Here is a 22,851-nt window from a genome sequence, read left to right as displayed (position 1 = left end):
GAAACTCAAGGTGGCTAGGGAAACTTTTCTTTCTTCACTCACTTGGTGGCAAGTGAATATTTGTTCCACTTTCATTTCCCAGTCTAGATACCCCTCCACATCATCTTTTCCATGAAAATAAGGAAGATCTACCCTAGATTCCCTTGTCTTAGAGGTCCTATGGGTTCTCCTAGGAGGTGGTTGGTAATGATCTCCTAAAGCTAGGCTATCATGCATTGACTCTCCTATTGTGGAACTATGAGCGTATGAACTATGTTGACCATGATGGTTCTTTTTGTCTTTTTCCTTTAATAGACGAATTTCCTCCTCCATAAGAGCAATATGAGCTTCTCTTTCAAATTTTTCTCTAAGTCTTTGTTGAGATTCTTGCTCTTTCCATAACTTTAGTGATCTTAATTCACGTGATAATGTAGCAAAATCCTTGTTATCACTTTAATTAGTATCACTATGAGGAGTAGAAAATTCTTCCATTATAGGTGAAAGATTCTTTTTAAAGAAAGAAGTTTGAAAAGAAATTTTTTTATGCAAGGTTAAGACTAAGTAATTGGAGGATTATGTATACAAATTGAACTTTGGAGGGAGGTCAGCTACTAGGAGCCACTTAAAAACCAAGCCTCTTCAAGTAAAAATTACTAATCTCCTTTGTAGTTAATCTCTACCAAATTCTTTTCAATGAAAATTATTTTTGATGTTTTATGAACTATGATATACTAGTCGTATGAAAGCAAGTAAAGACAAGTATTAAGCAAGAATTAAAACTACCTAAACGTGTCCTAGGGTGAGAGCTTGAAAGATACCAAAGATCAATCAAGGACCACTCCCACCAAGTACTAACGAAAAATGGTAAACCTAAGGAGAGATGGTTGTGTACCAAAGACACTCCCAAGACACTCCTTCAAATGGATTATTACAAGGTTTAAAGAAAACTAAACAGCAAAAAGTGAATGGCTTAAAAGAAAACAGCCACCAAGAATTAGTGATGAATTAGAGACCGAATTTGCAACTAAAAAATTTTAACTAGTAAGGAAAAATTGGTCTCTAAAATCCTTCACTAATACTTATATTTTTTTTTAAATTTCAAGTACAATTTCAATTGAAACTCCAAGGATTCTTCACGGAAATTCAAGTCCAGTAACTACAAAATTCTAGCCACAAGTGTTTGGTGTTTGTTCTTTGTTATAATAGCCAAATCCGAGAGTCTCCTTTGTCCTTTACTCCTCCTTGTCTTAGTTCTCTTTTGATGACCCTTGTAGAACTAGCTTCTAAGGAAATAGGCTAGGTCAAGCATAGATCACATTTGAGTTCCATATTGCATACAAACAGCAAAGGTATTTGAGAGTTAAAGGAAAACAAGATTAGATTAGGAGAAGACAATATAGATGACAAAAGACAAGATTAGGCTAGTTAAAGGAAGAACAACCCTAAGAAAAGGTTCTAGAATTGATTCACAAAACCAAAACACTCAAGAAGAATGTGAGCTGAAAAATATTATGTAACTATGATCAATCAAACCGAGAAGAAGAACTTGTAAACCAAAACTCCTTTTATGGCTTTTTCTTTTAGAAATTAGGTTTAGCACCTTTTTTTTTAATCAAATTTCTTTTGCATTTTTCTTTTGAATTTTGTTCTATATATATATATATTTTTTTTTTTTAAATCTTAGGAGTTGCCTTTTTCTTTTACACAAAAAAAAAAATGTCACACACAACTCTCGGTCACACTAAAAGTGAAGCACCAAAACCGGATTCAAATTTGAGATTCAAATATCAACCAAATTAGCTTTAAATGTAATGAATATGCAACATGCTTTTGATGCTTATTTGGTTGCTTAACACATGCACGGTTTTGGCTCCAAATTTAAATTTCAAATTGCAACTCAAACACAAATTTCAGCACACACAAAATTATACAAGATCAAACCTCACGGATATCAAAATTTTTTTAAGACATTTTCAAGATTTAGGAAACCTAAAAATTTTCTAAGAAAACTACTAATGATCTAGTAGTAGTTTATGAACTCAAAGTGAAACAAAAATTTATGAGCATATACCAAAAGCTATGGATCTCGGCCAAATCCAGAAAAATGTTGTCAAGATGCAATTCAAAATTCAAAATGGATCACATAAGCATAGCTTGGAAAGTTGAACATAATAAGAACTACACATGACTACTAAACATGGATTCAAAATAAAAAATGGACTCAATCATGCAATGACCGAATAAAATTTCAATTAAGACTCAATTAAAGCAAAAAGATTATAGGCAGAAATTCCTAATAAGCAAAAGAGTTGGAGCATGATTCATGGAAGCATATAGTCATAGGCGCATAAATGAATCATTCAAGCAACATGAAACTAGATCCATCATATTTTTAAGGCAAAATTAGATCTAGGAAGGAATAAACTCAAAAGTGACATAAACTCAAGATGAACAAGATGAACACGAGATGAACACAAGACAAGATGAACCACGGATCAAAATTCAAAAGACAAGAAAATGAACTTATCTCTTGAAGACCGAAGCTCTTGATACCACTTGATGAGGTTCCACGTAGTGAATCCTCATGAACACCTTCAAATTCTTCTTAGATCCTTGGAAGAATGTCAAGGACGGATGCTCCAAGAAGAACCAATGAGACCTAAGCTTGAACAAGCTAAATCCGGAAGAAGATGATCAACCTAGCTCTACAAAGAGAGGAGCTCAAGTAGGGTAGAGCAAGGTTGTGAGAGACTTTCGGAGGGAGAGATTTCAAGTAGTGAAAACTCATTCAATTAATCCAAAAGTGAATACAATGCTCGACCATAAGGAATATATAGGGTAAAATTAGGTTAAATGGTTCCTTGGGTTAGCCTAAGGTTAAGTAAAACCATGGTATGGTTACTTAACCTTAGGCGCCTAAAATTTGAATTCAAAATTCAAATTTTAGGAGCCAAACCCGGAACCTCCATGTGCTTCATCATTTGGCATGTAATTTAGCTTCTCATTTGAGTTGCATTTAAGTCACACCATGTGCATGTGTGCACATGGCCGAAATGCCTCTCAAATGCTAAGTTAATTACATGCTAATGATAATTCACATGCAACCTTAATTAACCCTAAATTCTAATGACCATGAAATGAAATTCCTATGCTACATGGCCGGAAATACAAGGCCCAAAAGAAATACAAGGCACTAAGGCCCAATCCTACACTAACCCTAATCTAATGGGCTTGAGACAAAGCCCAACAAAATAAAGTGATGGGCTTTCCTTGGGCTTGGGCCCACTCTTCATGCATCATCCTTACCATAGCCCTAGTGGTTGGGCCCTTAGCCCATGGGCTTCCTCCATCAGGTGACATGACCCCTACTAAAGCCAGGCACCTGATAGAAAAAATGGCCTCCAACTCTCAACAATTTAGTACCAGAAACGATAAATGCAATTGTAATCAGAGGAGTTCATGATGTGGCCACCGAGGCAGATAAAAAGCTGGAGACTAAACTTGATGCATTGGTTAACCTGGTGACTCAACTTGCTACAAATCAAAAATTTGCATCTATAGCAAGGGTCTGTGGCCTTTGTTCTTCAAATGATCATCACATAAATGTTTGCCCTTCTTTGCAGTAGTCAGGAGTAAATGAGCATCCAGAGGCATATGCTGCAAATATTTACAACAGACTTCCTGTCCAGCAACAACAGCAATAGAGTTATGACCTCTCCAGCAATAGGTACAATCCAGGTTGGAGAAATCATCCTAATCTCAGATGGTCCAACCAGCAACAACAACAACAACCATCCCCTTCATTCCAGAATAATGCTGGTCCTAGCAGATATGTGCCTCCTCCTATCCAACAGCAGCTACAGAGACAAAATGATGTCCCTGCACCTCCCCCAGCTCGACCTTCTACTTTTGAGCCTTCATTGGAGGAGTTGGTGAGGTAGATGACCATTCAGAACATGCAGTTCTAGCAAGAGACCAGAGCCTCCATTTAGAGCTTGACAAATCAGATGGGGTAGATGGCTACTCAACTTAATTAGGCACAATCCCAAAATTCAGACAAGTTACCTTCACAAACTGTGAAAAATCCGAAGAATGTGAGTACCATCACCTTGAGGTCTGGAAAACAAATTGACATGCCAACACCTACAACTGTACCTGCACCTGAACCTGAGCCTACACTTGAGAAAGAGGTCCCTGCAGGTAGTGGTAGAAATTTTCATATAGGTGGACCTTCTTCTAGTGGACACAATGGTGATCTACATCAGCCTCCTATCCCTCTTCCATTTCCACCAAAATCGATTCCAAGCAAAAAGATGGAAGAGGTGGATAAGGATATATTGGAGAATTTTAGGAAGGTAGAGGTGAACATACCTCTGCTGGATGCTATCAAGCAAATTCCCAGATATGCTAAGTTTTTGAAGGAGTTGTGCACCCACAAAAGGAAGCTAAAGGGCAATGAGCGAATCAGCATGGGCAGAAATGTCTCAACACTCATAGGTAAATCTGTTCTACACATTCCTGAAAAATGTAAGAACCCAGGTACATTCTGTATACCTTGCATTATTGGTAACAGTAAATTTGAAAATACCATGCTTTATTTAGGAGCTTCAATTAATGTCATGCCTCTGTTTATCTTTAAATCTCTGTCTCTTGGACCTTTGCAACCTACGGGTGTGGTCATTCAATTGGCCAATAGGAGTGGTGCTCACTCTACAGGTTTTTTAGAAGATATCTTGGTTTGGGTTGGTGAACTTTTTTTTCCTGCTAATTTCTATGTTCTTGATATGGAGGGGGATTCTCCCATGGTTCTGCCCCAATCATTTTGGGTAGACCATTTTTGAAAATAGCCTAGACCATGATTGATGTTTATGCTGGCACCTTGTCTATGGAATTTGGTGATATTGTTGTTCATTTTAATATTTTGGATGCCATGAAATTTCCTTCCGAAGCTCATTCTGTTTTTCGTGCTAAATTGATTGATAATTTAGTTGATGAGCACATTCATGAATTTGATTCTTTTCATGATAAGAAACATTCATTTTTATCTGAATTGTATAACTGTCTTTCATGCATTGAATCTGAATATGAATTTGGAAGTGAGCTTGACTATGATGATGCATCTAAATTTGATACTTTGGGTGTTGTACCTCTTAGTCTTGATTTTATAGAGTTAGAATGCACTAACCATGTGTAGACACCCAATTTCGTCCGGGGGGCATACAAACGAAGAAATGGACGTCTATTATCAAGGAAAGGAGCTCCCAATCATGGAAATATCAAGACATGACATAAGGAGGCTAAAAGCCCAAAAAAAGCTAGTTTTAGTAGCCCGGAACGGGTTGTTCCAAAACTGGAACGGGCCGTTCCAATTTACAAAAAGTGCCTAAATCCCTAAACTGGAACGGGCCGTTCCAAATTTGGAACGGGCCGTTCCAGGCTCTTTAAAGAAGGCTAAAACACACGTTTGGAATGGGCCGTTCCCAGATTGGAACGGGCCGTTCCAAATAACAAAAAAAGGCTTGAATTTTTCATTTGAAACGAGCCGTTCCAGAATGACCTTTATGTGTTAAACGCGCCTCCGGAACGGGCCATTCCGATTTCAGAACGGCCCGTTCCAATGCACTAAATTAACACATAACGGCCAGATCTAGAACGAGCCGTTCCGATTTCGGAACGGGCCGTTCTGGACCCTGTCTGAAGCCTATAAATAGGAATCTCGGCCACATTTCTGAGGACCTGATGGAAGAGCATGGGCTAAAGGCTCAACCACTAGAGCAATGGCCAGGAGATTACTTGAAGATTTGACTGCTTCAGAGCTTAGTGGGCCCAATGGGCTTGGTGGGCCTAGGGTGCTTCTCACTTGGACTATGATTGAATGAACACCATGTTTGAATGTATTTTCTTAGCATAGGAATTTACTTTGTTGTTGGTCTTGTATTTTGACCATAGATTAGGGTTTAGGTGTATTGGGCTTAATTTTGGGCTTCTTGGGCTTTGGGCTTTTGATACCCAATATTGGGCTCATTCTCCTTCTTATATTTTTTCCTATTCATTGTATTCACTAGACCATTGTATTTTGGTCATTAGATTAGGGTTTAAGGAGGATTAGTAGTTCATTTGAGTTAGGACAAATTAGGTTAAATTTAGGATGGATTTAAGTTGCATTTAGGTCACACTTTTGGCACCACCTTGGCTTCACAAGTGTGAGACCGAAATGCAACCCTAAATACATACTAAATTCAACTTAATTTGCATTTAGCTATACATGACCGGTTATGCACATGTGACACAAGGTTTGAATTCAAATTAATTTGAATTCAAACCTTGGCGCCAACATGTGACCTATCATGTGGCGCCAAGTGGCTTCCCAAATTCGGTGACCTATATGATCCCTCCTAAAACAATTTGTATTCACTTTGAATGATTAATGAAATTTGTGAGCCATAGTGCCGAGTTTCCCTCTCAAAGTCTCCTTGAGTTCATCTTCAAAAACCTTAGGAATTCACCTAGAATCCTTCTCTTTGAAGTGTGCTCTCCATTGATGCTTGAGCTTGGATGCTTCCCTCCTAGTCTAGGTTGAGTTCATCCGTGAGTTCATAGCTTGCAAGTGTTCTTGAGTTGAAGAATTCATCCTCCATTGAAGAAGATCCGGCCTAAGCAAATCCGTGGAGAAGAACATCTTTCACTTCTCCTAGTTTTGCTATCAATTTTGGTATCAGAGCAAGGTCTTCAAGGAGATAAGTGTTCTTCAAAATTTTGTGTCCGTTTTGTGTTTGTGTGTTTCTTGTCTTGTCTTGTTTGAGTTGTTCAATTTTCGGATCTATATTTTGAAGTTCTTGTGTTCATAGATCCATTGGTTGATTGTCTTTGAATTTCTTCCTCAATCAACTTGTTTAGGAACTATTTGCTTGTGCTATTTTGATTTTATTTTGAGTCTCTCCATTCTTGTATGTGTCCGTGATTGGACCTCATGCATTGCATTTAGATTTTGGTTTTGAATCTATGTTTTGTCTTAGAAGTTTGTGTTTAATCCTTACATGTTGCCAATTCCTTGAATAGCATGTTTAACCTAGTTTTATTTTGATTTTTGTGTCTACATATTGGTCTCGGTCATTGCTCATTTTGTGCCTACCTATATGTGCTTTTTCTTTACCTTATTGTGTTCGTAACTTGCTATTAGTTCTAGTAAGTTTCTTTAGAGTTAGGTTTCCATTGTGTCTTAAGTTTTCAAATCACATTTCCATTGAAAAATCTTATAAAAAATTTTGTGACTCAAAATTTCAAGTGCTTAATCTTGCTTCTAGTGCACTATCTTTTGGATTCAAATTTTAAAAAGTAAATAGGCTGAAAATAGAGACAAAAACAGAGCCTAAATCAAAAGAAAAGTACAAAGATTCAAAGAAGAAAAGTGTACAAAAGAATCCAAGACAAAACCTAAAAACTAGTGCACTAGTTTCCTTGTTTTCATTTGAATTTTTGTCTAACTTGTAGTCACGGTTTCTATAGCTTGGAATCTTAGAAAAATTTGAAACAAAAGGCAAATATACTCTCTGGACTCTTAACTTGAATAAAGAAAAAGAAAGAATTAAAAAAAAAAATTAGAGAAAGCATTTTAAAGTGAAAAAGCCGAGAGGTGTACATTGGTGAAAAATCCACTTGATTCCTTGTTATTGTTTTGGCTACTACTTTTGCTATACTTGTCCAATTGTCTTCAAATTTTTTTTGTTTTGTTCATCTATTCTAGTACCTATCTAGGAACTCTTCTCTCTGAGTGCTAGCTATTATTTGGAGTCTTAATTTTCAGTTTTACTTGTTGAACCTCTTTGAGTCTTGTCATATACATCTATTACTCTTAATTTTGGTATAAGCTTTTCAAATTGTGCTTTTATTGCTTGTCTTGTTTTCTTTCAATAAATTCCTGTGCTGGAAGTGGCCTCAAATCCTTGCTCAAGGATCAAGCATTGCTCAACAAAGATTAGGAAAAGTTTGGACACTAAGACCTAAAAATTTGACCTAATTTAGTGGCCAAAACTTATCCTAAACTTCCTTCACTTGAGTGACCTTTTCCTTCACCTTGTGAGGCAGCCACACTTAACCTCTTGTTGTGTATCTTTTGCAGGTCCAGTAGCATCCATTTGAAGGATTAGTGGCGGATTAAGACACTTAAACAAGTATTAGAAAAGTTGAACACAAAACTGCCACTAATTGGTCACCAAAGCCGCCACTTTATTGCTTTTTAGGCTAGTTTAATTTTTGTCAATTCTCATGTATTTTTAAACCAATTTGTAAAGCTTGGAGGGAGTATTAAGAAGCTGGTCAGGTATATCTACATCCTTGATAGACTCTCACGTGTAGTACTAGTGGAAGTGGCTTGGAAATTTCATATGTTTCAAGCTTCCACTTAGGATATCCGACTAGTTGCTTAGCTTGCTTCTTTTTAAGTTTTCTTGTACTTAATTGCTTTACTTTGTTGCCTATAAACGTCTAGAATTGTGTAGTTTTATTTGCTCACGCTTAGTTAAGTGTCAAAAACAAACAAAGTTGTAAAAAGCATACAAAATTTTTGTGAAAAGTTTTGGGGAATTGGAAATACCACAAAGGAGTTTAGTGATTTCCACTTGAAAAGGCTTGGTTATTAAGTGGCTCTTTGTAGCTCACCTCCCTTGATAGTGCAACTTGTACACTTAGACTTCCAAGTGCTATTTTCATTCCTAGAAAATACCAAAAACATTTTATAACTTTTTGCATAGCATACAAATTCTTTTTGCTTAACCATGAGTCATCATTCTCAAGGTAGTAGTGACTTTGATACTCCTAAAAGTTTTGAAAGAATTGTCAAGGAGGTTGAAGCACTAAAACTTTGGAAAAATGATGAGATACTTCAAAAACAAAAAGAGAAACTTGAAAAAGAAGTACAAATCATGGCTTTGGAACAAGAAATCCAAAAGATTAAGCAAAGGGAAGAAAAACTTTTGAAAAGATTGAATAAAAATAAAAGTCCAAAAGGTTCTTCTAGGAGCTCAACCAAGAGCTCCAATGATTCTCAAAGCCAAGATAATGATGGTAGTATGCATATGGATGCTTACTATCAACCTACACCTAGGAGAGTCATTAAGGAACACAAAGTGAGGGAATCAAGGGTTGATCTCCCTTACTTTCATGGAAAAGATAATGTGGACACCTACTTAGATTGGGAGATGAAAGTGGAGCAAATTTTCACTTGTCATAAAGTAGGTGAGGAAAGAAAAGTTCCTTTAGCCACCCTAGCTTTTCAAGGACAAGCCATGTATTGGTGGACATCCTTGGAAAGAGAGAGAAGACTTCATAATGATCCTCCCATCACTTATTGGAATGAGTTAAGGAGTGCTATGAGAAGAAGGCACATACCTTCTTATTATAGTAGGGAGCTTATGGATAAGCTCCAAAGACTCCAACAAAAGGGTATGAGTGTTGAGGAGTATAGGCAAAAGATGAAGTTATATCTCATGAGGGCTGGGATAAGGGAAGAAGAAAGATTGGCCATTCCTAGATTTCTAAGTGGTCTTAATTTTGACATAAGAGATAGAGTTGAGTTACTCCCTTATAGGGACCTTGATGATTTGGTCCAACTTTGTATAAGGGTGGAACAACAAAATTTGAGAAAATCCTCTTTTAAAGGTAAAACTCAATCTAGCTCTTATGTTAAGAAAGACTACAAGAGGGAGGGTCACTTTGATTCCTCTAAGAAATTTGGCAAAGAAAAAGAAAAAGAAAATGAGAAAAATAAAAATATTGTCACTTCTAGTAGCAAAACTAGTGATATCAAATGCTTTAAGTGTCTTGGGAGAGGACACATAGCCTCTCAATGCCCAACTAAAAAGATGATGATTTTAAAGGGGCAAGACATTTATAGTAGTGTTGATGAATCTAGTTCCACTACTTCAAGTGATAGTGAATCAAGTGAGGAAGACCATTCCATTGAAAGTGCATATCCTTGTGATGGTCAACTTCTCATGATTAGAAGGCTTCTAGGAAGCCAACCTCATGAGTCCCATCTTTCACAAAGGGAGAACATTTTTCACACAAGGTGTAAAGTTTTAAACAATGCTTGTTCTCTCATTGTGGATAGTGGGTCTTGTTGCAACTGTTGTAGCACAAGGTTGGTGGAGAAGCTTGGTCTTACTATTATTCCTCATCCGAAACCATATCAACTTCATTGGATTAATGAAGATGGGGATATTAATGTTAATCAACAAGTGAAAGTCAAGTTCTCTATTGGTAACTATGAAGACCAAGTGGTTTGTGACATAGTTCCAATGGACGCTTGCCATATTTTGTTGGGAAGGCCATGGCAATTTGACAAGAAAACCATGCACAATGGCCTTACCAATGAAATTACCTTCACTCATAAAGAAAAGAAATTTGTACTTCATCCTTTGTCTCCTTCACAAGTGATAGAGGATCAAGTACAAATGAAAAAGAAAAGAGAAGAAGAAAAAAAAACTTGAATAAAAAAAAAGAAAAGAAGGAAAAGAAGCATAAGTTTTCAAAGAAGGATGAAGAGAAATCTTTTCCAAAAGAAGGACTTCAACAAGAACCTTTAAAAGAAACTTTGATTGTTGAAAAACCTTCTTACATTCTTCTTTGTAAAGGTATGCTTCAGTGTCATAATTTAAGCATTGAACTTAGTTCTTTATCTCCTCAAGTTTCTCATTTATTAAAAGAATTTGATGATATATTCCCTAGTGAAGGTCCACAAGGCCTTCCTCCTTTTAGGGGTATAGAACATCAAATTGATTTTGTGCCTGGAGTTAGTCTACCCAATAGACCAGCCTATAGGACAAATCCTCAAGAAACTAAGGAGATCGAGAATCAAGTCCATGAATTATTGAATAAGGGTTGGGTACAAAAGAGTTTGAGTCCCTGTGCTGTGCCTGTATTGTTAGTGCCCAAAAAAGATGGAAAATGGAGAATGTGTTGTGATTGTAGGGCCATTAACAATATCACAATCAAGTACAGGCACCCAATCCCTAGACTTGATGATATGCTTGATGAGTTACATGGTGCTTCCATATTTTCTAAAATTGATCTTAAAAGTGGTTATCACCAAATAAGAATTAAAAAGGGTGATGAGTGGAAAACTGCTTTTAAAACCAAATTTGGATTATATGAGTGGTTAGTTATGCCTTTTGGTTTAACTAATGCACCAAGTACATTCATGAGGCTTATGAATCCTGTCTTGAGAGAATGTATAGGAAAATTTGTTGTTGTTTATTTTGATGACATATCAATCTATAGTAGGTCTCAAGATGATCATTTAGGACATCTTAAAGAAGTTATGATGATCTTTAGGGAAAACCAATTATTTGCAAATCTTGAAAAATGTACTTTTTGTGTGGATCATGTGGTTTTCCTAGGGTTCATTGTAAGCAAAAATGGGGTTCAAGTAGATCCCGAGAAAATTAAAGCCATTCAAGAGTGGCCCAAGCCTAAAAATGTTAGTGAAGTTAGGAGTTTTCATGGTTTAGCAAGTTTTTATAGAAGATTTGTACCTAACTTCTCTAGCATTGCTTCACCCTTGAATGAGCTTGTCAAAAAAGATATTTTATTTGAATGGACTTCAAAGCATGACCAAGCATTTCAATTACTTAAAGATCAACTTACTAATGCACCCATTTTAGCTCTACCTAATTTTGAAAAGACTTTTGAGCTAGAATGTGATGCATCAGGAGTTGGCATAGGAGCTGTGTTATTGCAAGGAGGACACCCCATTGCATATTTTAGTGAAAAACTAAAAGGTGCCTCCCTCAATTACCCTACCTATGATAAGGAATTGTATGCATTGGTTAGAGCTTTACAAACTTGGGAGCACTATCTTGTGTCCAGAGAGTTTGTCATCCATAGTGACCATGAGTCACTTAAATATTTAAGAGGTCAAGGTAAATTAAATAAGAGACATGCCAAATGGTTAGAGTTTCTTGAACAATTTCCATATATTATTAAATTCAAGAAAGGAAAATCCAATATTGTAGCTGATGCTTTATCTAGGAGACATACCTTGCTTGTGTCCCTAGGAACTCAAATTCTTGGATTTGATAATATTAGGGAATTGTATGAAGAAGATCTTGAATTCGGTGCTAATTATAAAAAATGTCAACAAAAAGCTTTTGATGGTTTCTATATGGCTGAAGGGTATTTATACAAAGAAGGAAGATTGTGTATACCCCAAGGATCCATTAGGAAACTATTAATTAAAGAGAGTCATGAAGGTGGGCTTATGGGGCACTTTGGTGTTGATAAAACCCTTAGTTTGCTAAAAGAAAAATTTTATTGGCCCCATATGCGAAAGGATGTCCAAAGGTATTGTTTTAGATGTTTAGCTTGTTTACAAGCTAAGTCTAAAGTAATGCCTCATGGAACATACACACCTTTGCCTGTTGCTTCTTCTCCTTGGGTGGATATTAGCATGGATTTTGTGCTAGGTTTACCTAGAACCCAAAGGGGAATGGATTCTATTTTTGTGGTAGTGGACCGTTTCAGTAAAATGGCTCATTTTATTCCATGCCACAAAGTAGATGATGCAAGCAATATTGCAAAACTCTTCTTTAGAGATGTGGTTAAACTTCATGGGCTTCCTAAAACTATAGTTTCAGATAGAGATACAAAGTTTCTAAGCCACTTTTGGCGTGTCTTATGGTCAAGACTAGGAACTAAACTCCTCTTTTCAACTACTTGTCATCCTCAAACAGATGGCCAAACTGAGGTAGTGAATAGATCTCTGTCTACTATGCTTAGGGCAGTCCTAAAGGGTAATCACAAATCTTGGGATGAGTTTTTACCTCATATTGAATTTGCCTACAATAGGGTAGTTCATAAAACTACCAATATTTCTCCTTTTGAGGCCGTGTATGGGTTTAATCCTTTAACTCCTTTGGACTTGATACCTCTTCCTAATGTTGCACATTTCATTCATAAGGAAGGGGCTTCAAGAGCTGATTTTGTTAAGAAACTTCATGAAAGGATTACAATTCATATTCAAAATCAAAATGAGAAATATGCAAAACAAGGAAGTAAAGGCAAGAAGTCTATGATCTTCGAGGAAGGTGATTGGGTTTGGCTTCATTTAAGAAAAGAACGTTTTCCAAATCAAAGGAAGTCTAAACTCAGTCCTAGAGGAGATGGTCCCTTTCAGGTCTTACAGCGTATCAATGATAACGCTTATAGACTTGATTTACCCTCTGACTATGGAGTCAGCACCACTTTTAATGTTAGTGATCTTAAACCTTTTGTAGGTGCTAGTGATGATGAGGAAGAGTCTTCAGATTCGAGGACGAATCCTTCTCAAGAGGGAGGGAATGATGGAAGAGCATGGGCTAAAGGCCCAACCACTAGAGCAATGGCCAGGAGATTACTTGAAGATTTGACTACTTCAGAGCTTAGTGGGCCCAATGGGCTTGGTGGGCCTAGGGTGCTTCTCACTTGGACTATGATTGAATGAACACCATGTTTGAATGTATTTTCTTAGCATAGGAATTTACTTTGTTGTTGGTCTTGTATTTTGACCATAGATTAGGGTTTAGGTGTATTGGGCTTAATTTTGGGCTTCTTGGGCTTTGGGCTTTTGATACCCAATGTTGGGCTCATTCTCCTTCTTATATTTTTTCCTATTCATTGTATTCACTAGACCATTGTATTTTGGTCATTAGATTAGGGTTTAAGGAGGATTAGTAGTTCATTTGAGTTAGGACAAATTAGGTTAAATTTAGGATGGACTTAAGTTGCATTTAGGTCACACTTTTGGCACCACCTTGGCTTCACAAGTGTGACACCGAAATGCAACCCTAAATACATACTAAATTCAACTTAATTTGCATTTAGCTATACATGACCGGTTATGCACATGTGACACAAGGTTTGAATTCAAATTTGAATTTGAATTCAAACCTTGGCGCCAACATGTGACCTATCATGTGGCGCCAAGTGGCTTCCCAAATTCGGTGACCTATATGATCCCTCCTAAAACAATTTGTATTCACTTTGAATGATTAATGAAATTTGTGAGCCATAGTGCCGAGTTTCCCTCTCAAAGTCTCCTTGAGTTCATCTTCAAAAACCTTAGGAATTCACCTAGAATCCTTCTCTTTGAAGTGTGCTCTCCATTGATGCTTGAGCTTGGATGCTTCCCTCCTAGTCTAGGTTGAGTTCATCCGTGAGTTCATAGCTTGCAAGTGTTCTTGAGTTGAAGAATTCATCCTCCATTGAAGAAGATCTGGCCTAAGCAAATCCGTGGAGAAGAACATCTTTCACTTCTCCTAGTTTTGCTATCAGGACCTCCCAAATTTCGTCCAAAGCTCCATAGAGCTCGAAATTTCTCCCTTTTTTTTTCTCTCTCTCCTATTGTACTTCTTGAGTTTTGTGAGACTTTTTGTAGTGTGAAAGGTTGTCACAAAGCACCTAAAACCTCCATAGTTGAAGATCTAATAAAGCTTGTTACGAGGTATTACTCATCAATCTCTTGTTTTATCTTTCTCTTCTTTTATTTTACATTGTTATAATAAAAATAATCATGTAGATATTTTAGAGTCAATTGTTTAATTTAAAATTCAAGCATGTAAATAGTCATTAATAAAAGGGGATTTAATATTTATATTATTATTATTTATAATGTTAACTTCGTCATAGGGTACCGGTTAAGGGCGTTGTAAGGGTGCTTAATACCTTCCTTACACGTAACCGACCCCCGAACCTAATTCTGGTTATCAAGGCCATTATTGGATCTTTTAAAAATCTTTTTTTTTTCCAATGTTTTGAGTAAAACATTGGTGGCGACTCCAAAGAACCTATTTTCAAAACCATTGATTAAGGATTAGTCTGGTGTCTGGGCATTCCGTAATTGATGAGATCTTTAAAAGGATGTTTAAACCATAGGTCGCAAGATCGGAAATTTTCGGGTTGCGACAGATGGCGACTCCACTGGGGACGTTTAAAGAGGGTCAGGCCCATTTAATTGATGAAGTTAATTAAAAAATAATAATAATTTAAATATTTTTTCCCTTTACCTTGTTTGTTTTATTTGTTTGGCTTTAATATCTGTTTGCCTGTTTAAATTCTGCATCTTTTTAAATAAAAAAATTGTACACAAACCCTTGCACACAACAGTTCCCCCTACGCCCGGGGGCATGAAGGTATTAAACATAGGGAGTGGTTGACGTACGACCGGCCCAAGTTTGGCCTTAGAGCCTGCGAGCCTTGTCGGAAATCACACTCAAGGTGATAACCGGTTACTCTAGCCCGAAATACTGCGACAGACCTTAGAGTTTGCCAGGTGACGGCGACAGAGATACTGGGTCCCTATAATGGGGGCACCTTGGGGGCCTTAAGACCAGTGAGATTAGAACTGTCCTATACAATGCACTTTTCTTGCAGGGACCACAGACCAAGAATTTAAACGTGACTGTTCGCGGGTGTATCTTGATTGAACATGTTTGTGTGCATTTGTTTGCATTATTTGTTCTAATAAAAGTGAACTGTTAATAAAAATATAAAAATAATAATAAAGATTTTATACCCTTTTGTACATTCTTAGGTCAGCATTCTATTAACATCATATAGGTAGTTCCCTTTTTGTAAAAAAAAATCAATAAAAGAAATCTCATCTTTACCATGCATCATTCCCCCTTTAGATAATAGAAACATGATAAAGAGTAGGCAAAAAAAAAGAACATGCATATCATATATTTAGAATCACAAGGGGATTTGTATCTAAGACAAGAAATTAGTGTGACCTCTGTGACATCATAAAATATTATGAAGAGGAACACCGATAACTCACCTCGCTCAAGGATGAGCCATCGAATCTTTATTAGAAATTCCCTTTCATGCATTTACATCCAAATAGTTTAATAGAAAACTATTCATTGTCACTCGAAGGTGTCTCCTAAACACTCCATACTCACGAAGCTCAAGGGGAAAGACTCATGGAAGCTCTACAAGAAGGAAGTCGGGTACTTTTATGGAGTTCATACAGCTCAAACAACAAATGACTAAGATGATTGATGCCATGACCAGAATGCAACACGACATCGACCATACTAGAGGATGTTTGAATACTCTAGAAGAAAGATTGAGAGCTGTCGAAACACACAATTTTGACGGTAAAAAAGCTGCTGAACAAAACCCCCACAGTCCGAGGATATTCAATCAAAAGGGATCTACGGGAGAAAAGGAAAGGATGCTACCACCCTCCCCGTCTTTCCTCGAAAGCTTAAAATTTTCTCAAAAGCACAAAGGACTTTTCACGAAATTCCTATGAGCTATGCCGACTTGCTTCCTCAACTGTTGGAGGCCTCAATGTTGGTAAAAGACCCACCGCAAAGAAAGAAACAACCCACCTTACCCCTTATGGTATAGGCCCGAGGAAACTTGCGATTATCACGCCGAGGCAGCAGGGCATTCTATTGAAAATTGCAAGGCCTTGAAGCTTCGCGTACAAGAACTTATCAACAATGGGCGACTCAAGTTTGAGGCCAACAGACTAGACATCAACGAACGACCATGATAACTAGTAATTTGGGAATGATCTATTGAAAGCTGTTGAGGGGTCTCTCTTCAAAAAAAAAAAAAATTTAAAGTTAAAATTACTTTAAGTTCATGTTTAACTCATGACCTTCGCCCACGATCATGAGTTCAAAATAAGGGCTTGTTTTATTTTTACATTCATCAATAACATACGTCATTTCCATAAAACCCTTGTGTCTATTCTTTTCTCTCTTATGTCACACATTAAATTCAGAAATCAATCACCATAAAAATAAACAAACAAGACCGAAGATAATAAAATTAATCAAAGCTTCGAACATCTACAACGCATTATTTGAGTCTAAGGTAGACAATAAGATCACCTCCTCGAAACACAAAAAATAAGAAAAGTGATCAGAAGAGTCTTACACAAGATTCTTATTGCATAAGAAGAGTCTTGCAAAAAAAAAAAAAAATAACAAACAACTTTCGCCCAATTTGACCGACAAAGGAACCACAAATCTCGGCTCATGAAAGAACTCTCTTTCAACACCCGTAAGTGGGGGCAACATCTTTCTCCTTGGTGTACGGGAATGGGGGGCAGTGTTAATCATCAAATACGCTGGTCCTCCCAAACGCGGATGACAGGAGATTTTGTCAAAGCAAAGAAGTGTTATGCCAAAAATGATATCACTTGCAAAATACTGCTAGGATGAAAACCCGCAAATGGCATCTTAGGCAAAAAAAAAATCGAAAGTTCTCGCTAGGACACGTCCTAGGCAAAAATTAGGGATCTAAAAAAGGATAAAAATAGCAAGTGATGATTCTCATAGTTAAAAGCTAAAAGACGGCTTGAACACTTCTATGAGGGGCCAAATTCTGCGAAGACTCTGCCTGAGACTCGGATGTGTAGTTTAAGATAATTAGGAGAATGATTATAATAATTATCCAAGGAAAAATGTTTGTTTAAAAAACTTAAACACTCATCTACCTCCACTACCCATTCATTCTAAATCATCCTACCTCCATTAACCATTCATTCTAAATCATCTTTTTCTTTCCTTTCTGTCTTGTTCAATCTTAATGACGTATGTTGTTGATGGTTGTCAAAATTTAAACAAGTACAAAAAAAAAAGAGAAAAAAAATGAAAATGACCCGCTGGGATGAAAAACCGTAAAGGGCATCCTAGGCAAAAATTAGGGCAAATGAAAAAAAGCAAGAAAATACCCGCTAGGATGCATCCTAGGCAAAAGTTAGGGTTTTTGAACAAAAAAAAACACAACAAAAGAAAACAAAGAAAACCCCAAGACAGTTTGATACCAAGTGGCCAATACAACTGAAGTTATGCATCAATCAGGGTAGTTTATTCGTGAGAAGGAGAAAAGGAAAGCCACCTTCTAAAAAACACTAAAAAATCAAAACATGCATGACATGCATCCAATAAGCATTTCACACACTTAGAAAACTTTCTTTATCCAAAGGGAATTATTCGAAATAAATAAATAAATAAATCTTGCATAAATAAGCATTAGCATAAAAGCATCATTTCATAACATGCATATGACATAAGTGTGCATAAAAGGGTATAAGTTCATTTAAAAAAAAAACAAACAAAAACAAACAAAAACAAAAACAAAAATTTGAAAAAATCCAATCCATTCCTGCTTTGCATTTTCTTTTGCATTCTTGCATTCTTGTGTGTGTCTATCCATTACTTGTCAGAGGAATCAAGAGGCCGAAGCACTCGTAAAAAAGGATCAACAACTAGACAGTGCCTTAAAGCCAAGATCATGTCAAAAGGCATAGCCCCCAACAAGGGCATTCCATACAAGTGGTTTCATATAGCCACCAAGAAACAAAAGACATGTCAACAGCAAGATGGGATAGAACTGGACGAGGAAGAATAATCAAGTCCACAAGCATGAAGAGGCTTTCGCACCCTACTCCTCAATTGAATGAAGAATGATTCAAGAGAATGCCAAGACTAGGAATGGTTTCCTTACCAAAGCCAGGTGTGGCTTCCAAAATAATACTCATCAATAAAGATTCAGCAAATAACATCATCATGAAATAGATCCCTCTACCAATGATGACAATAAAGAGCAACAGCAACAACATGAGAAAAAGGCAAGCTTCTACATGTTGAAAAAAGCCGAAGCATTAAAAAAAATAGCAGAAAAAGGCAAGCTTCGTACATGTTGAAAAAGCCGAAGCATTTAAGAAAATCGCAGGAAAAGGCAAGCTTCAAATATGAAAAAGCCGAAGCTAAACAAAAAAATAAAATTCAAAAAATCTACCACAAGCAAGCGCCTGAAGAGGCATCACAATACTCACATGGCAGGGGCAACACCAGAATGTATGTCAACCATCTACTCCTTTGCCCACCAACACAAGGGCACCACTTACCAACAATCCTCGTCAAGGGGCAATCACATCATCAGCACCAGAAGACGGCCTAGAAAGGCTATGAAAATACTACGGCCTAGAGAGGCTATGAAAATACTACGGCCTGCAGAGACTATGAAAATACTACGGCCTGCAAAGGCTATGAAAATACTACGGCCTGCAGAGGCTATGAAAATACTACAGCCTGGAGAGGTATGAAAATACTACGGCCTGAAGAGGCTATAAAAATACTACGGCCTGGAGAGGCTATGAAAATACTACGGCCTGGAGAGGCTATGAAAATACTACGGCCTGGAGAGGCTACGAAAATACTACGGCCTGAAGAGGCTTCGAAAATACTACGGCCTGAAGAGGCTTCGAAAATACTATGGCCTGCAGAGGCTACGAAAATACTACGGCCTGCAGAGGCTACGAAAATACTACGGCCTGTAGAGGCTACGAAAATACTACGGCCTGTAGAGGCTACGAAAATACTACGGCCTGGAGAGGCTACGAAAATACTACAAGCCTGAAGAGGCTATGAAAATACTATGGTCTGGAGAGGCTATGAAAATACTCCCTCTTAAACAAGCTACAAATAAAGGGACACACCATCACAAGAAGAACAATGGAGCATCTACTCGAAGACTGAAGATCAGGTGTACAGTTCGTTAGCCTTGTTACCCAATAAAGTATGCAACCAACACTCAACTGCTCTGAAGGGCGACGATACGAGCAAATACACATATCCAAGGGAAGCAACGTAGAAGCATCACACAAAGAGACAAAGAGAAGACCCGGACAAAATGTCTAGTCTTTACTTGCCTTTGGAAAAGCAACACATAGCTATTCCAAAGGACAAGTAAAGAGGGGCAGCTGTAGACACCCAATTTCGTCCGGGGGGCATACAAACGAAGAAATGGACGTCTATTATCAAGGAAAGGAGCTCCCAATCATGGAAATATCAAGACATGACATCAGGAGGCTAAAAGCCCAAAAAAAGCTAGTTTTAGTAGCCCGGAACAGGCTGTTCTAAAACTAGAACGGGCCGTTCCAAAATTGGAACGGGCCGTTCCAGGCTCTTTAAAGAAGGCTAAAACACACGTTTGGAACGGGCCGTTCCCAGATTGGAACGGGCCGTTCCAAATAACAAAAAAAGGCTTGAATTTTTCATTTGAAACGGGCCGTTCCAGAATGTCCTTTATGTGTTAAACGCGCCTCCAGAACGGGCCATTCCGATTTCAGAACGGCCCGTTCCAATACACTAAATTAACACATAACGGCCAGATCCAGAACGGGCCGTTCCGATTTCGGAACGGGCCGTTCTGGACCCTGTCTGAAGCCTATAAATAGGAATCTCGGCCACATTTCTGAGGACCTCCAAAATTTCGTCCAAAGCTCCATAGAGCTCGAAATTTCTCCCTTTTTTTTCTCTCTCTCTCCTATTGTACTTCTTGAGTTTTGTGAGACTTTTTGTAGTGTGAAAGGTTGCCACAAAGCACCTAAAACCTCCATAGTTGAAGATCCAATAAAGCTTGTTACGAGGTATTACTCATCAATCTCTTGTTTTATCTTTCTCTTCTTTTATTTTACATTGTTATAATAAAAATAATCATGTAGATATTTTAGAGTCAATTGTTTAATTTAAAATTCAAGCATGTAAATAGTCATTAATAAAAGAGGATTTAATATTATATTATTATTATTTATAATGTTAACTTCGTCATAGGGTACCGATTAAGGGCATTGTAAGGGTGCTTAATACCTTCCTTACACGTAACCGACCCCCGAACCTAATTCTGGTTATCAAGGTCATTATTGGATCTTTTAAAAATCTTTTTTTTCCCAATGTTTTGAGTAAAACATTGGTGGCGACTCCAAAGAACCTATTTTCAAAACCATTGATTAAGGATTAGTCTGGTGTCTGGGCATTCCGTAATTGATGAGATCTTTAAAAGGATGTTTAAACCATAGGTCGCAAGATCGGAAATTTTCGGGTTGCGACACCATGTTTTAGGAAGTACAAAAGAATATGACTTGTAGGTTGAGGTACAGGCTGCGAAACCCCTTCCCCCTTCTTTGGTTCCTTCTGATGTTCAACTAGCACTCACACCAGAGTTGAAGCCACTTCCAGAGAACCTCAAGTATGCTTACTTGAAGGACGATGAGAGATTTCCAGTGATCATTTCTACATCTCTTGATGCTGATCAATAGGATAGGTTGTTGCATGTGCTCCGGATGCACAAGAAGGCAATTGGTTGGACCCTGGCAAACATTCTTGGCATTAGCCCATCCACGTGCCTGCATAAGATACTATTGGAGGATGGAGCTAAACTAGTGAGACAACCTCAGAGGAGACTTAACCTGGTGATTTTGGACGTTGTAAAGAAAGAGGTGACCAAGCTTCTACAGGCTAGGATCATCTATCCTATTTCAGATAGTCAGTGGGTGAGTCCAGTTCAGGTGGTCCCTAAGAAGACAGGGCTCACTGTTGTTAAGAATGAGAAGGATTAGCTCATACCCACCAGAGTCCAAAATAGTTGGAAGGTCTGTATTGACTACCGGAGGCTCAACCAAGCGATAAGGAAGGATCACTTTCCTCTACCCTTCATTGATCATATGTTTGAGCATCTGGCAGGTAAATCTCATTATTGTTTTCTTGATAGCTTCTTTGGTTATTTTCAAATTCACATTGCTCTTGAGGATCAAGAAAAGACCATGTTCACCTGCCCCTTTGGCACTTTTGCCTATAGGAGAATGCCCTTTGGCCTATGCAATGCCCCTGGCACATTCCAGCTCTGCATGCTTAGTATTTTTAGTGATTTTCTTGAAAATTGCATACAGGTGTTTATGCATGATTTTACTGTTTATGGATCCTCTTTTGGTGCATGTTTGGATAGTTTGGATAGTGTTCTGAATAGATGCATTGAGACTAACCTTGTTCTTAATTTTGAGAAATGTCATTTCATGGTAGAGCAAGGTATAGTTTTAGGGCATATCATTTCTAGTAGGGGCATCGAGGTAGACCTTGCAAAGATATATATTATTGCACAATTGCCTTACCCCTCTTGCGTGCGAGAGGTGCGATCTTTTTCTTGGCCATGCAGGTTTCTACAAGCACTTCATTAAGGACTTCAGCAAGAAAGCCCATCCACTATCCAGCTTGCTTTAGAAGAATATTGAATTTAATTTTGATGGCAGGTGCAAAAAGGCGTTTGACTGCCTCAAGAGAGCCTTGACCACCACTCCTATCATTCAGGCACCAGACTGGACAGTTCCCTTTGAGCTGATGTGCGATGCTTCAAATTATGCACTAGGGCCTGTCTTAGCACAGAGGGTTGACAAATTGCCTAGGGTGATATACTACGCTTCCAGGACATTAGATGTTGCTCAAGCAAATTACACGACCACGGAAAAGGAACTTTTAGCTATTGTTTTTGCACTTGATAAATTTTGATCATATCTACTTGGTTCTTGTGTCATTGTTTTTATAGATCATGCAGCTCTAAAGTACTTGTTGAAGAAGGTTGACTCAAAGCCTAGGCTGATCAGATGGATGCTATGGCTTCAAGAGTTTGACTTGGACATCCGTGACAAGAGCGAAGCACAAAACTTAGTGGCGGACCATCTTAGCAAGATTGAGAGAGCTGAGGATGAGGACACTTTGCCCATTCAGGATGATTTTCCTTATGAACACTTGTTAACTGTTTCTATTCCTTCCCCCACCCCTTGGTTTGCAAACATTGTAAATTATTTAGTTGCTTCTATTTTTCCTCCTTTGGCATCTAGAGCTCAAATTGATAAACTTAAGAACGATGCTAAACATTATGTTTGGGATGACCCCTACTTGTGGAAGTTATGCAGTGATCAGGTAATCAGGAGATGCTTGCCAGACCATGAGATTGATTCGATCTTGCACTTTTGTCATTCTTCTGCACTTGGTGATCATCTTGGCATTTAGAGGACAGCTCGTAAGGTGCTTGATTGTG

General features: G+C 37.8%; 1 protein-coding gene across 1 annotated transcript; it reads left to right on the top strand.

Moving 5' to 3' along the window:
• The first annotated feature begins 4,292 nt into the window (after positions 1 to 4,292).
• Positions 4,293 to 4,820, top strand: LOC145949948 (uncharacterized). The gene has a single exon (XM_083060857.1). It carries the CDS (start codon positions 4,293 to 4,295, stop codon positions 4,818 to 4,820), a length of 528 nt encoding a protein of 175 aa, XP_082916983.1.
• Positions 4,821 to 22,851: the final 18,031 nt, after the last annotated feature.

The sequence above is a fragment of the Cajanus cajan genome, chromosome 7 (genome assembly GCF_000230855.2).
Source record: "Cajanus cajan strain Asha chromosome 7, NIPB_CcT2T_4, whole genome shotgun sequence".
NCBI classification, from domain to species: Eukaryota; Viridiplantae; Streptophyta; class Magnoliopsida; order Fabales; family Fabaceae; genus Cajanus; species Cajanus cajan.
Note: the sequence above shows the minus strand (reverse complement) of the source record. Positions and strands in the feature narration are given on the sequence as shown.

What these genes read in the sequence shown, in the direction of transcription:
- LOC145949948 (XM_083060857.1), top strand. Translation starts at nt 4,293, where the DNA reads ATGGAAGAGGTGGATAAGGATATATTGGAGAATTTTAGGAAGGTAGAG.